The sequence below is a fragment of the Plutella xylostella genome, chromosome 23 (genome assembly GCF_932276165.1).
Source record: "Plutella xylostella chromosome 23, ilPluXylo3.1, whole genome shotgun sequence".
Classification (NCBI taxonomy): Eukaryota; Metazoa; Arthropoda; class Insecta; order Lepidoptera; family Plutellidae; genus Plutella; species Plutella xylostella.
Window position 1 is genome coordinate 280,398 of NC_064003.1, and position 15,744 is coordinate 296,141.

The 15,744-nt window shown below is 37.8% G+C and overlaps 1 protein-coding gene across 1 annotated transcript in view; it reads right to left on the reverse strand.

The window, feature by feature from the left end:
• The window catches only part of LOC105389327 (alkaline phosphatase), a 69,855-nt gene that overhangs the window by 9,038 nt on the left and 45,073 nt on the right, over positions 1 to 15,744 (reverse strand). The window contains exons 3-7 of the mRNA XM_048629581.1: positions 14,662 to 14,743; positions 12,206 to 12,347; positions 7,726 to 7,900; positions 6,302 to 6,480; positions 4,040 to 4,247 (exon numbers count right to left, since the gene is read on the reverse strand). Of these exons, the coding sequence (XP_048485538.1) occupies positions 4,040 to 4,247; positions 6,302 to 6,480; positions 7,726 to 7,900; positions 12,206 to 12,347; positions 14,662 to 14,743 (786 nt within the window). The remainder of the gene's footprint in view (positions 1 to 4,039; positions 4,248 to 6,301; positions 6,481 to 7,725; positions 7,901 to 12,205; positions 12,348 to 14,661; positions 14,744 to 15,744) is intronic.

Below are 15,744 nucleotides of genomic sequence, written 5' to 3' on the forward strand. Positions count from 1 at the left end.
TATCGGTGGTTTATTGAAAGTTTTAGCGTGAATGTAGCTGGATGCTGGATGATGATGTAAGTAATAAGAAACTTTACAACAGCAATATTATTTAAACGAGCTTCTACTACGCTCGTAATAAAGTTGAGATTGTTGTGTTATTGTTGCTTATTACGCGCACAGTGCCAATTCCAGTTGTATGTTTCAAATCATTAAAATGGTTTATTTAAACTTTCCTATTGTAGTTGTAGGAACAATTATTGAACATAGTAATTATTCATCTATCGATTCAAATACACTTGCGTACAATGCAAAAGTTCCACCCACCAGATAAGTAACTACCTAAGTCACTAGAACTTTTCAATTGCTCATGACTGTATTAAAATTTATATGTGGAGGTACCCAGGGATATTCCAAGTTCAGTATTCTGATAGATGACGTAGGTAACACATCGCTGGAGGTTACATGGCACTGGTCCAATGCCGTGTACAGAACAAGCCAGTTATATATCTTGTGCAGGAAAACTAATTTTCAAGATAGCTCGAGTCAGATCTACGCGCACTCGTTTACATTATTCTTTAAAATATGGACCAATATCTGAGTACTAGTGTCCAGGAGTAGTAAAAAAATTAAATTAAAAAAATATGAAAAATATACGTAGGTGTTTACATATTTATAAGTACCTACATAATATTATATACTCTCGAATTGCTATAATACCCACCTAAAAATTATAAAATGACACGATATTTTTTGTTGCTTTATCAATTCAATACACTGTTCATGTGAATATTTTCGTCTGGAAATCGGATTCTACATTGTCGGTTGTTAATTAAAATATGAATTTTAAATTGAAGAGTAAAATATCAAACCTTTGTACAATAAATGCCATAGGTAACTTTTTTAATACTGTTTATTTTTATTTACCAACTTTTATTACATTATAAAGTGCTACATATTATAATTTGTTTCTGTATCCAAATAAGCTGCCTTCACTGCACTTCTCAATAAAACAAAGTCTCAGATCGATAAGTGATAAAAAATTAATAATAATGATATAAAGATATTATAATAATAGAGTCTATAAATGTGATTTAACATATTCTGCACTAGAGTCTTACTGTCTCAGTACCACTCCCTCTCATTGCACCGAGACAGAATTACATTAATTACAGCCCCCACTTTCAGCAACACTAAGATGTTTAAAACTACATTATTCTGAGATCCAGCAGACGCCTTGAGTGCAGATGTCTGAGCATCCACACTGCGACAGTATGAAATTAAATCATGATGTTTTAATTTTATCAAGTCTCGCAAACAAAGGATACTTTTTAAATTTATTTGTTTTGAAGATTCTATTTATGGATCACTTTATATGGCTTTTCACAAGAATGAGTAAGGGTTGAATTGAGTTTGTTCTGAGTGCGATCTATTTTGGTATTTAACGGAGAAGTGCCGCGAGCAGAGCCTCCGACAATGAGGCTAATTCAAAAGATAATAAACTTAAATTAAAACCTGTCATAACTTTTAATTGAGCTTTAAAATTTATTTTAAGTTACATTGAATACATCTTGTTTAATTTGGAAGTTAAATTGATTTGCAGGAAATAATTAAAACATGAAATTTTATGCAAACCGCATTATTTATTTGAGTATTTAAATAAGCTTAGTGACAGATTTTCATTATGTACACGCAGTTATGAGCTTTTGTAAACACACAAGTTACACAAAATTGCGTCATTAAAATAATTTAAATTTAGAATATTATGCATGCGCAAATGCTGAAACGTGACTGAATAGCGATATCGTAAAATAACGAAGGGTAATGGTCAAACAAGGCAATAGGAAATGAATTCCTTTGTTTGACTAATACCTACCCTTTCTATTAAATTCGTAGAATGAGGGTCATTTTAATATTACCGACAAATATAATCTTTCCATTTTCTAGGAATTACACTAAATACTTCCATTAAACTAACAACGTATCGACTAGATCTAGTGAGTATTACTATAAGGTTATGTTAATTTCCAAACTGCGTGCTACTACTCATATTCATCACTAGATTTCACACAAACTTAACTCCAATCGAATTCAGTTTTAATGATGTTGCACGTTACAACAATACAGACATGACAAGCCCGACTTCCGACAAAGACAATTGTTTCCATCGATGATATATGAAAATCCTGCGGAGCATCGCCGGCATTCTGCTCGTAACAATATTCATTTACCCACAGAACAAAGGAGGCTGTAGCGCAGTACCCAGGACGGATATCAATAGAATGCCTTTTAAACTGGTGGATTAAACTTGCACAGTGCAAGTGGCGGAGAATGCTTTATAAATACTTACATAAATGTACCTACGTTATAATATGTATGGTATGAGGATTGTAATTGAAGTTTGAAAAGCTCTGTATTTAATGTTTTGTATTTGAATAAGGAATAATCTTTGAAAATTGTATTTGTTTTAAATTTTTTACCTAGATTTAAGATTTTTACCTAGATTTTAGATTTTTTATTGTAGCTAGTTTTAAGAGAATAATTATGGGTACTGCATTACCTGAAATAAATGACTGTTTATCATTATTTATTTTTATTTAAGGCTTGATTGTTTTGTTTTACTAGATGCTAAAAGGTCACGTGTAATCTTGTATTTAATCGGCTTGATTTTACCTATATATTCACAGACAACGGCACAACATCCATCCGTTAAAACAAAACATACAAAAACCGCTTTTCAAGTCTTTAAAATGAAGCGTTACAAAGGAAAAAGTCATTTCAAACGTTTAAAAGTAATTTTACGAGACCTTTTATAACGAGTTATTGTTCCAAGACCGTATGCGGGATGTTATGCTAATGACTTGGAAATTAAATAAAAAGAAGATCTCTGGTGCATTTCGTAATGTTATGCTTCCCGCATTTACATAAAAAATTAAACCGCGCAGATGCTATTGTTTTCTTAAATAATATTTTATTAAATTTTCAGTAAATATGCTCACTCTAAGTATAGCCAACTATTGTTTTATTTTAAGTTGATAACGTTATAATCTCCAACGGTGCGCCATACAAAAAGGTCAACAAAATTGAACAAGTAAGTTTTTACTCTAATTTCTCCTCTAGATGTCGCTCTATGTCCAATGTTTCCCGTATAACTTCCTGAATCACACGCCACTTGAATCCATCAATAAACAGTTTGTGTGTTTCATAAACACGAGCAAGTTCCCCAACAGAAGACAAATAGAATCGTACGAGTTGTGCGAATACTACATTATGCGGGGTCCCCAGGGCCGGCCCGGGGGGGTTACTCTATACTGATGAAAAACTAACGAACTAGAGCTATCGTTCAATCGGCACTTTTAATACAACGAGATAGAGTCGTGGCTCGCGCAGCAGCGCTCCGAAACTTCGTTTATCGTCATATAGAGTGACCCCGCGCCGCCGTCGCTGTCGTCGCCGGGTTGAGTCTTTATTCCGAGGAGTATATTTACCCGACAAAGACGTTTGGCATCGCGACGGGAAAGCGGGTTAGCCTTCGGGGAATACAGTAAGTCGGAAACCATGTCTACGAATATTAGAGGTTCTTGAATTTGCATACGGCAGTGGCCAGGGTATAAATTGAAGTGAAAAAAGAAATGGTAGGTAACTAAAATACCTACACATTTATATTAACGTAAAGACTTAGCGAGAGATCCCAGCGCTACTAACAGATTATCATTATCATTGAATCGCATTAATTTTCTGTTTGGTCATGTTTTAAAATTACTTACCAGTTTCATTACACACGGAACTCACAAAACGAGTGAGGTCTCATTTAAGGAGTTGGAAAAACAAACAAATAATATAACGTGTATCTTATCATGTTATACTATATATATTAGATAATTGAGAAGATGTTTATCTTAACAGCTTCTGCAAATAAGTTAGGCTACAATAGCCACCAGAAAGCACATGAGAGAAGTTTGCAGTTATATTGCCCGATCACGGCCAGGAGAGATCAGATTATCTTAACAGCATCACAAGCCACAATCACTCTCACCTATAATACCAAAAACCCACTCACCTAACAAATAATCCACGGCCCGCGGCTCCACCTTAGCCAGCTGTTCTTTACTGTATATATACTGCGCTCGCAGCTTCCTCCGCTTCTTCTCTCGCGCCCAGTCCTCGGCCAGGTTGCGTCCGTCGAGGCGGCGGCCCTCGCGCGCGGGATGCTCCGGGTCCGGGGTCACTGTGGGCAGGAAGTGCCGCCGCCCGCCGCCCAGGATCACCTGCGGAGGGAGCTGGGGTGAGGAACTGTGCGCGTTTAGAGCATATTGGCGATTTTTGTCGATAGTTATTTGATAGGTTCACTGGTGTTTGTATGCTTTTAATCAGTTTTTTATCTTACCGACAGGGGCACTGATCCAGATTTCTTATAAATTGCTATCGAATTACGCTATCGACTTGAGTCAAAAATATCCATGATGTATTATTGGTGAAGCGCCCGTTCAAAGAGTTTATTGACGTCGTCGATAACGAACGCGTGTAACTGCCGCTGGTAGATAACATAATACCTACTCTCGAGCAATGAAGAAGTTTAAGTGATAGGTACAGTGGAACGGCGATGGCAGGTGGAACTTTTTCATTGCTCGGGAGTGTTTATATTGGTGGGATGTTGGTTAAAAATACTATTTGCATCGAATATCGCATACGCGATATAATCAGAGCGTCAGCAAAACATAATCTGTACCTACTTACAGTTCAAATGATTCATCGTTATATAACATTCTGTTTCTATCCATTTGTCTACTAACTTGAAACTAATCCCACAGGGCCAATTCTTTTTGTCTATGTAAAAGTGAGCAATGTTGTGAATACATTCTCTAAAACATTGCAAAATTCGATAGCTTTGTAGTTTCCAGTGAATTTGCTCTTTTACAGATCCTTTACAGTAGAATGAATAAATGCTCCGTGTTTTTGTTCACAGTTCGGCAGTTTAAATTAGATTAGTGATCACATACAAATTGGACTAGAAGTAAACAGAAATTTTGCCTAAATAATATAGACATTTCTTGTAAGAAGGTATTGTTATTTCTTGTTTTAAAATTATCCTTTCATTGGCATTGCTTAGTCACCCGTCGATAGAAACGTAAAACATCTATTTTAAGGATAAACAGGTGTGTAAATAAATCGTAACAAAAGAGTTACAAAACACAAAATCAACACAACAAAAGATCGACTTGAGCACAATACGCTCGAGATTTAAATCAAACATCAGCGCACATTTACATAGGTTTCACGCACAAATACAGAGGGCCCCGGATCCACGAGACCTTTATGATTCCCTGATTTATTCTCTTTGACATTTTCTGAGACTACGTGAGTGCGTTACTTTATTAGATGTGGCGAATGACCCTTAACTGTAGTGTTGTTACACTGCCTGCTCGACAACATTTCATTCCTTATATTTTTTACCCGAAAAATATAAATATAGTGGGGCTCTGGAATTTTAGCGTGGCATCGAGGTTAAATTTTAATTCATATGATTTGAAAGCAAAGTATCTATTTACTTGTGTGTTGAAAACTTATAAGAAATTTAACACAATTTGTTTCCAATGTTCACTTTCCAGTACTTATCGAAACTGAAAATATCGATACCAAGCATCACTTCGTACTCCGGAGAATCTTGCCATATCCTCCATCGGTACATCGACGTCGCCGTGACGTCAGAGATTGAATATCAATAAGAATATCAGTAATCAGTGAGATTTATCCTCAGTTTATCCGGCTTCGTATTTTTCAAAGGTCTGATTTTATATCTGTAGGAATGAAAGAGTTCAAAAGAAAGCGCGGTGTTTGTTTCCGCCAACAGAAGATAAAAATATATTTAAAAAATAGAAAAAGGTTACTGAGATCTTGTTTACAAAATTTTATATCTTAGGTATCATAATCACTGATTTGCTTTCAAAGCCACTTACAAGAATTAGATATCAAGATTTTTAAGTAGGTAGTTTTGTTTGTTATTAAGCAACCTCTCAACATCTGCAGGGTCAAAAAAAATCTTCTCCCACTACACACTGTCCTATTATTTTTAAAAGAAGCATGTCAGGATCGTGGCCTGTGGGGATCCATAGTCGCTGCCTACCCCTTTAAGAGACATGCTTGAGTGTAAATGTACCTATTTATGTATGTATGCACACGTAAAATATTGTCGGATGTCGTCCTCCCAGTAGCGCGACACAACGCTGACTGCACAACTCACATCGATGCTGCGGCCAGACGCGGCGCGCGGCTGGCTGTCGTCGATCCAGTAGCGCGATACAACGCCGACTGCACAACTCACATTGATGCTGCGGCCGGGCTCGTTCTCGAGCAGCTGCAGCGCGATGTCCTTGCAGTCGCGGCGCACTGTCGGCGGCACGCGGCTGTCATCCTCCCAGTAGCGCGACGGCGCGTGCGCGTAGAGGGCCGCTGGTGTCGCGTGCGTCACGCGCGATGTCGTCACGATGCCGCTTGACTTGCCTGCGACGGGTTAAGATAAGGTTAAGATAACAACAATAAGCGGCATCCTAATTGTATTATTTATAAATAGTAAGTTTTACTGGATATTCGATGGCGCGATGCGATACCGTCGTGAGATAACTTTAAACATGAAAATGACATTTCGCTCGCACGACGAAAACGCATCGCGCCATCGTATGATCGCTGTCAATTGGGATGACGACGCCTAAGATAATATCCAAAAAAGTTTCCATTTATAATTATGAAGATACCATTTTGGATACTATGGTATCCACCGGGGTGGATAAGCAATCAATAATAATTTAAGAATTACTTGTATCGACCAAGTCGTAAATTGCGAATAAGTTTCAGGTGCTGTAGCATTTTATGAGGTTTACAATGTGAATGTAGGTCAACGCTAGTTAGTTAAGATATTGAGGTATATAAATCAGTGTAGGTTCAATCAATGCTAAGCCATCCGCAAAAAGATTTAAATTTTATTACATCAAGCTAAGTTTATGATCTTTTCTGTGGGTAAAAGTGACGGATTGCTGACCTAAAAGTGAGGTGAATTTTTGAATCAGCTTTATGAAAAAGAGGCTGCAGGGTTGGCTGATACAAGTCAATAACGATAATACATCCGGGTAGAAATAATAAAGATGGAAGTTGAGCATTCAGCATCAATTTATTTCTATAAAAGATTGTGAGGTAAATAATTGAATGAGTAGAGCCTCCGCGGCTGCTTACGTTCATCAAAGTGGGCCGCATTAGATGATTGGTTTCTACCTCGTAAAGCTTTGGTATTTGGTTATTACGACATCGGCGAACCAAATTAAGTGATTGCAGATGTAATTTCAGGTCTGCGATTCTTGGAATGAGGAAAAATTCTTTAATAAATAAAATGAAGGGAAGCGGAAATAAAACGAATTACACCTCGTGAATTATTTGAAGTTATTTTTTATTACAATTCCCCGTAAATTTACTTCGAATTTAATTACTTCCATGGAATTTTGTAGCGAATTAAATTTAATTTGATATTTTATACACGACAGGCACGTAGGTGATGAGTGCCATGACACCATTATCACAAAAAATAATAAAAAAATATAAAAAGCTACTTTGCTACGAAATCTCGTAGTCATTGCTACGAATTCTCGTAGTCAATGCTACGAAATTTCGTAGCCATTGATCGAAACATACCAAATCTTTATGACGATCTTATTTTCTAACAAACGACACTAACAACCATCAAAACTCTCATCTCACCAGCCCCATGCGCCCAGTCCACCAGCGAAGTCACCCTCGAGTTGACAGCAGACGAGCAGCTGTTGAACCTGGCGCCGGCGTCCAGCCCCAGCGTCTCGTACCGCGCCTTCACTCCGCACAGCAGGGCGGTCGCGCAGGCGGAAGATTCGCCGGTTTGTGCGTCCAGGTTGTACGTCTGGGGAGGGGAGGAGGGTTTAGAACGGGGGTTACGAGGTGAGAGTGTGTTTGAAGGTTGATTTAAATTAAAAGGAAATAGAGGTAGCCTTGTAAACAGAATCAAGTCCCTATTAAGATGATTCTGTCCACATTATTTTACGGAATTACGTTTTGAAGCAATCAACTAAATTTAATCAAAAGCCCAACAATAGAACAAGAGTCACAAAGATCAGTCCCACCTATTTTGTAAATCAAAATAATACATACAATAGGTGGGACCTAGGATTGTTGCTATCTAATACAATAATAAAACAAAACTAACCAGAAAAAAATAACATGATAATAAGGCACTTGTATGAGTACTAAAAATAAGTGTAGCAATTAAGTAGTAATCAACTAAATTTTCGTTTAAATTTTTCATATAGATTGATCGTTCATTAACTGCCGATTCCAAAAAGTAGTTATTATTCTGTCCCGCCGATATCCATCTGGCTATTTAAATACTGACTCGCGTGCTACTGGCTGTAATCAGAAGTGTAATCTTATTGGATCCATAATAACATAACTATTATCAGATCAAACCCAAAGTTTCTTCATGACTTTTGTTCTTATAACTACTAATGGCATTATTTGTCAGGAAATCTGTCTGATGTCTGTACATTCCCATAGGGACCACTTAACTTTATCTTTCATTATATTACTTCTTTATAGCAAATTATCACATTATCGTCGGTTAAAATAGGTATTAAGTTATTTATTACCAGCTTGAATTCTGTCAAGGGATTTTCTTGCTGGCACATTAAGCTGGATTTACACGACAAGTGTAGTCTCAGATTGACGGACTGTTCGGATTGTAATGACTATTGTAATAGCTACTTCCTATTATTTATCAATCACAATACTTTATTATGTTTTATTTTCATTAATATTAGATCTAACACACACTCTATTATAGATTTAACTGGTTATAGATTTACATAATATTATGTTACACATTAATATAGTACGCATGTACAAAGTGTAAATAAAACCCAAGCTAACATGAAGCTTAAAGTGTAGGTAGTAACTACTAGTAACACAACTCCATAACGGTGAACAATGTGATCCCATACAAATACAGGCATGAATATTCGACACGGTGGCGGTGTATCGTCGGATACAATCCGCAACAGACGTCAAACTTCCGAGCACACGCCCATTGTCCGGGAACGTTCCCGGGCAGGCTCCAATAAGATCTCATAGACACGAGATTGTAAACAGTTTGAAACTAACAATAAGAGGCGTCGTACCTACGTATTAAAGGATAGTTTGCGCGCGATTCTCTTGTTTGGAACAAGTTTATAATCGCTCTTCGTATTCATTTGGGGACTAAAGTTTGTCGCTGTTACTACGTATTCCTTAGCGAGTAGTTGAAGATTACAATCTGCTATAGAAATAGATTTAGTCATACATGGTGGCATTCATGCGTAAAAAATAAGGCCTTGTACAGTTTTATTATGTTGGAACTTGGCTGCGTCCTTTACTTTGGCTTTGCTCCAAAGAAATCCGGAAGATGACCATAAACTAAGTAATTCGAATATAAGAGACTGTTAGCCGGGCCGGATAGAAACAGAGGGGAGACATACATTCACACCGAACCAGACTGTCTTTTATTTATTCACACAGGGTATTATCCTTACCTAATAAAAACACTAAAGCGTAATCAATTCATAAATTTTAAACAACTTAATAAATTTTGATGAAACTTAGGTAGGTACATATCTAAAAATAATCTCGACCACGTCAATGTTTTGTCGTTTTTTTATTAAGGCAAAAGATTTCAGAGAGGAAGTATAATAAATTGTGGTCTCCACTCGAGAACTCCCTTTCCACCACGGTTCTCTGTTCTTCGGCAAATACATAATATATTAGGTATATATCGGAAGGCATAAACCTATACACGCATTGTCCCCTAGTGACAGTAACAGACAGAATGCCCGAGCCCGGTTACACAGAGTCATTCACACCTCATTTGCCCTATTTCTGTCCGCCCTATGAATGAACATATCTCGATCCGTACCTTTGGGAATTTGCCGATTCATGCCAAACATACGAGTATTGCTCTTGCAAATGTATTGGGTTAGTTTGTCAAAGTATTAGTGAATTGAAGGAGCTATCTGCTTTTAAGCTGCCCCACGGTTAATGTTGGGGATTTGTATATGTCGCAGGCAACTGGTTTAATCTCCTGTTTGATTGAACCACTAGCCCGTTCATTGGATGGCGCTGTTCAGTTGTATGACTAGGCCGAACGTTGATTGTACAAACGTCACAAAACGTCCAACTAGTTAGCTGACTTAAAATCAGTCAGGTGGTGAATAAAACAAATATGGCGTCTAACAGCTAACAGCTGACACTAAAAGCACCTATATTGTTAGTTTTTTGCAAATAAATAAGCTTTAAAGTACGTTATTTGTGTTAAAACAGTGTGACAACATGAATTTACCTATTATTACGCCGCGGGCGGATAGTTTCAAAGAAAAAATGGTGATCTCGACGAGATACTTAGGTGGTCACAGAACTTTGGCATTTCCGTCAACCCCAAAAAGTGTCAGTCCATAATTGTAGGTAGTTCTAGACTTTTATCCTGTCTGGACTATACCACTGTACCTCCAGTTAAATTTGACGGGCGTGTGGTACCTTACTCACCAACTGTTATTGACCTAGGACTGACTATCGATCAACACCTGAGTTGGGAGCAACAGTTGGACAAGGTGTCTCGCAAAGTGTATGCTTCTCTCCACTCCATGCTTCGCCTTAAAAACTTTCTTCCTCAACACACGAAATTAGCATTAGTCAACTCACTGCTCCTACCGATCCTGGACTACGCGGATGTGTGTTATTTGGATTTGACCGAGGCACTTCTCAATAAGCTTGAACGCTTATTGAACACCTGTATCCGTTTCGTTTTTGGGCTACGTAAATATGATCACGTGTCCCAGTACCGCGCACAGCTAAAATGGCTCCCCATCCGAGATCGTAGAAATCTACGGATTCTATGTCTCCTCTTTTCTGTCCTCCACGAGCCAAATACTCCCCCTTACCTTAAGTCCATGTTCAACTTTCTTTCTGACACTCACACTCGTCATCTCCGTTCCTCCCATAATCATCTATTAGCACTACCCTCTTTCCATTCTGGTTTCATGTCAGACTCTTTCGCTGTCACCGCTCTGCGCCTATGGAATAATCTTCCCGAGAACATTAGGAAAGCTCCTTCCCGCAATGTCTTCAAGCGACTAACCCGTGCTCATTATCTCAGCAAGTTAGATAAGTAGCATTTTCTTGTACCTCTTTGAATATTATTATTTTGTATGTATTATTGTATATATATATTTACTTTATAGTATTATTAGTAATTTATAGTATGTATATTTTATGTATGTCTATTAAGTTAATTATCAAGTGACTTTATTTTGTTTTTGCTTTTTCAATTTAGTAACTACTTTTTTTTTTGTTGCACCTTTCTACTAGTTTTTCTGTACCTCCTGTAGGTTGGCTGGTAGAAAATGCTTTTAGCATTAAGTCCACCTTTTGTACACTTATATTTCATATTTGTGCAATAAAGTATCAAATAAATAAATAAATAAATAAAAAAAAGTGGTGAAACTGGATAATTATGAACAACAATATGAAGGTACGTTTATTGTTATTGTTTAGTTAATTTGTGAGATAAGAGCTTTGTAACTTGTCTGGTGATGTTCACCCTAACCAGACATTACAAAGTTGCTATACTATATCCCATTCAACGACTTCGCTGAATGACGTTCAGTCAAGACGTCGAACGTTACAATCAACGACTTGACGAGTTGTCCTTTAGTCATACAACTGAACAGCGCCATCCAATGAACGGGCTAGTGGTTCAATCAAACAGGAGATTAAACCAGTTGCCTGCGACATATACATAATTATATTGCTGTGTCGCTGAGAAACTTCAATACTGCGATGTAGAAATTATTGATGGTATGAGGATATTGACCAGCGAACGGTATGTGTGTGTGTGTGTGTGTGTGTGTGTGTGTGTGTGTGTGTGTGTGTGTGTGCGCGTGTGTGTGTGTGGTACGTTGGCGAGCGCGACGGCGGGGAAGGTCTCCCAGGCGAGGTCGCGCTCCTCCCCGCGCCCCCCGCGCCGCTGTGTGTGTGTGTGTGTGTGTGTGTGTGTGTGTGTGTGTGTGTGTGTGTGTGGTACCTTGGCGAGCGCGACGGCGGGGAAGGTGTCCCAGGCGAGGTCGTGCTCCTCCCCGCGCCCCCCGCGCCGCTGTGTGTGTGTGTGTGTGTGTGTGTGTGGTACCTTGGCGAGCGCGACGGCGGGGAAGGTGTCCCAGGCGAGGTCGTGCTCCTCCCCGCGCCCCCCGCGCCGCTGCCCGCGCAGCACGCGCGCCGCCGTCGCCGTGGTCAGGCTCATGCCGTCACCCACCACCAGGATTATGTTCCTGGAAGAACAAAACAACGGTTAGCGTCATAAAAAATATATAATGTAAGTAGGTTATTAATACAATATATACGCTTTTGTACCTTGTTAAACTACTTTACAAACCATCAGTTTTTTCATGACTGAAACACATTAAAAAGGAGCCTGTCCGGTTGCAACGTGGGCCGTCAGGGATTCACGCTTATCCTAAAAATCATTGACCAGTCAGAGTTTGTCATTGATTCGTTAAGAAGAAGAATTTAATCTGCTTGCAAATATGCTTAGATAAAGAATCTACCACTCCCTTAAAGTCCCCTATCTTAGTCATTGTAAGAAGACCACACGTGATTGCATGTAAGACGCCCGCCGTTGAATAGAAACTGCTTGCTTGTCCAGTGCAGTCCGAAAATACAAAGATTTGCTATCGACAATTTCCATTTAAATAAGCCACGCTATTGAATAAATAAATGTTCAATGTACATTTAAAATGCAAAACTTAGGCGTGATATTTGCGATAAAAACTAACATTTTCAAATAAAGCTGTCGTGTTTTTATTGCCACATTTGAACCAGCAAAAATGTGCCTAAAGCCTCACAACACTGTCCAGTGCCAAAATATGCCGACATGCTGTCAGCAGAAAAACGCTAAATTGCATTCACCGTGAGTGAATAATGATGGTAGCTTTGAAATCCCTAAACTTCTTTTAGCATTTACTTTAGCTTTATTTTTGTATGGCTACATTAACGAGCGGGGTTTTAAATAAAACTATATAGATATACTAAAACTTGCTTGTAAAGAACTTGAGAGAGACTTGAGTACACAATGCAGAAACAAAAGACAACTCCAACGTACTAACCACAGAAGTACGTAAGTGCAAACGGGAACTACTTACGTAAATAAAGTAAAGTGTAAAAGTACCATCTTAGAAATGAGTTTTTCAATAGTCAAACTCATTAACGAAGCACAATCTCTATTAGATCTCATTTCAAGTAGAAACTGCAGCGAAAATGCCACACACAGGATTTTCTGACTAATAATACTCCCTTTTTCGGCCATGATATTAAAACAAAGTCAATTCTACGAAACAATAACCACGTTTGTAGCACACGAGTACGTCGGCTACAGATTATTTATAGATAAACTCAGTTAGGCTCTCTGAAAAATTGGCAAACGAAGCTTTACAAAGAATCCGATTGTAAAATGTTGCTCTCGATAAGTCCTCGGTTAGTGCATTGTTAAGTATTGTTTGGTGAGAGCGGGGTGGGGCGGGGTGAGGGGCGCGGGGCCACTCATTCCGATTGGACTCCACTAACTGTGTGTAAAAGCTTTAGCTTCAAATGAACAGAGTGCATCGCTGAGAGTAGAAATAAAAGTTTCAGAGTGTTTATTGCCAATAATAACAATTTGGTAATAAATAATAATAATTTACTTGCAGCTAATAGACCGTCTTTCAACCAGTTTCTTCTGATTTCTTTATCAAATATAAATAAGATACCAAGTCATTGTGATATGAACTATACAGAACCCCAACCATGACTTGACAAATTATGTTAGCGAGAGCGTGCAATGTTTTGTATCCGTCTTATAATTGGCCCAATTTTGTTCACAAAATAAATCTAGGGCGCTTTGCTACCACACGACGCTCCATATATTATTATATATAAAACATTTATTTTCAGATAACAAGATCCATAGTACATGCAATGTCAATCAAATTAAAAATAAAATTATAATTAAAAATTAAAATTAGATCACAATAAATCAATAAATTAATTAAAATTAAAATTAAAATTACATCACAATAAATCACAATTAAAATTAATTAGTATAATTCATAGAGTATATTAATTTATATCGGTTCAATTATATTTAACTATATTTAAAACAAAATAAAAATAAATAAATAAACAATGTCACATTAATAAATAATAAGGATAAATTGTGTAAAATATAAATTAAATTGATAAAAAATGAAATATTAAATACAATTGATCCGAATAAAACAATATAGCATGTCAGGCATGTCATTATATTTAATGGCTATAACCTATTTATTGCTTAAAATTAAACAGCTTTCTTTTCGTGCAATTTATATTATGTTTCTCACTATTTATGTACAGCATAAAATCATAATTCGTAGCCACTTGAGGACAAATACAGAGCAACTCGTGCTCCGAGACATCGCGCATGACATCTTCATCACCTGTCAGTCAGTCCTTCAGTAGTTTTACTTTATGGCGCGACATCACTAAGCATGTGTTTTACGAGGTCTCCAACGACACAAGTCGCTCTACAATACTCTACATTAGTCTCCTAGTGGGTAAGAGTATACTTACTTGGCGACGGGCTTGTTGCTGGCGGCGTACTGCAGCCGCTTCTGCAGCGTCTCCTGTGCCTGCGCGTACCAGTACTGCCGGTCTGCAACCACAACACATTGTAGGGCAACTACACACTGTAGGGTAAACACATTGTGGGGCAAAAACACATTGTAGGGCAACTATACATTCTGAGGCAACAACACAGTGTAGGGCAAATACACATTGTAGGGCAATAGCACAGTGTAGGAAAATAACATATTGTAGGGCAAGAACACATTGTGAGGCAAAAACACATTATGAGGCAACCATACATAGTAGGTACAACTATATACCTACCAACATTACCCCTACAGGGCCATCTGTCCCAGCCGAGAATCGAACCGAAAATCCTCTACATATTATTACTATTAATAGTCTTTCCGCCTCAACAATATTTTTTGCTATTTATCGCAACATCATTTTTGAAACCAGATATTATTGCACATATAAACTAGTTATACCTAGGTATCTATAGTAATACATAATTGAATGTGAGTGAATAGCACAGATATTTATCCACCCATGAGTCAATGTTTTGACTCGCAGTTCAAATAGAAAATTCGCAATCATTCGGGATAAAGCACAATCCCTCGCCGAGATTGGCAACTAGTGAAAACAAAGACAATGAAATTGAAATGATTCTCATGTAACCTTTGTTTGGAAGATATTATTGTACACCACAATAACTCAATTTCATCTGGATTTCATGTAGAAAAATAAGTATTTATTTGGTTTCTCCGTTTCTCACAAATAATATTTTTCGCATGAAAATCTTAATGGAGATTTTTAGAAGGCCGATAAACGAGTTTGGTGGCACGTAGTGGCTTGATATGTTAAACATAGACAATTGTTACCTGATTTTTATGATAACAATTCATAATTAAAGTTGGTGGCGCTTGCGAGTCACCTCTATCTACACCTTCGGGAATACAGTCGTGACACACGCGAGTACGTGAAAATCTATACTATCTTTTTGTAGAATCAGAGCCGCGAGCACACGATTCGAAACCTCCGTTTACCTTTCGTATCGTCAAATGTCACTGTCAAAATGTAAGGCAAATT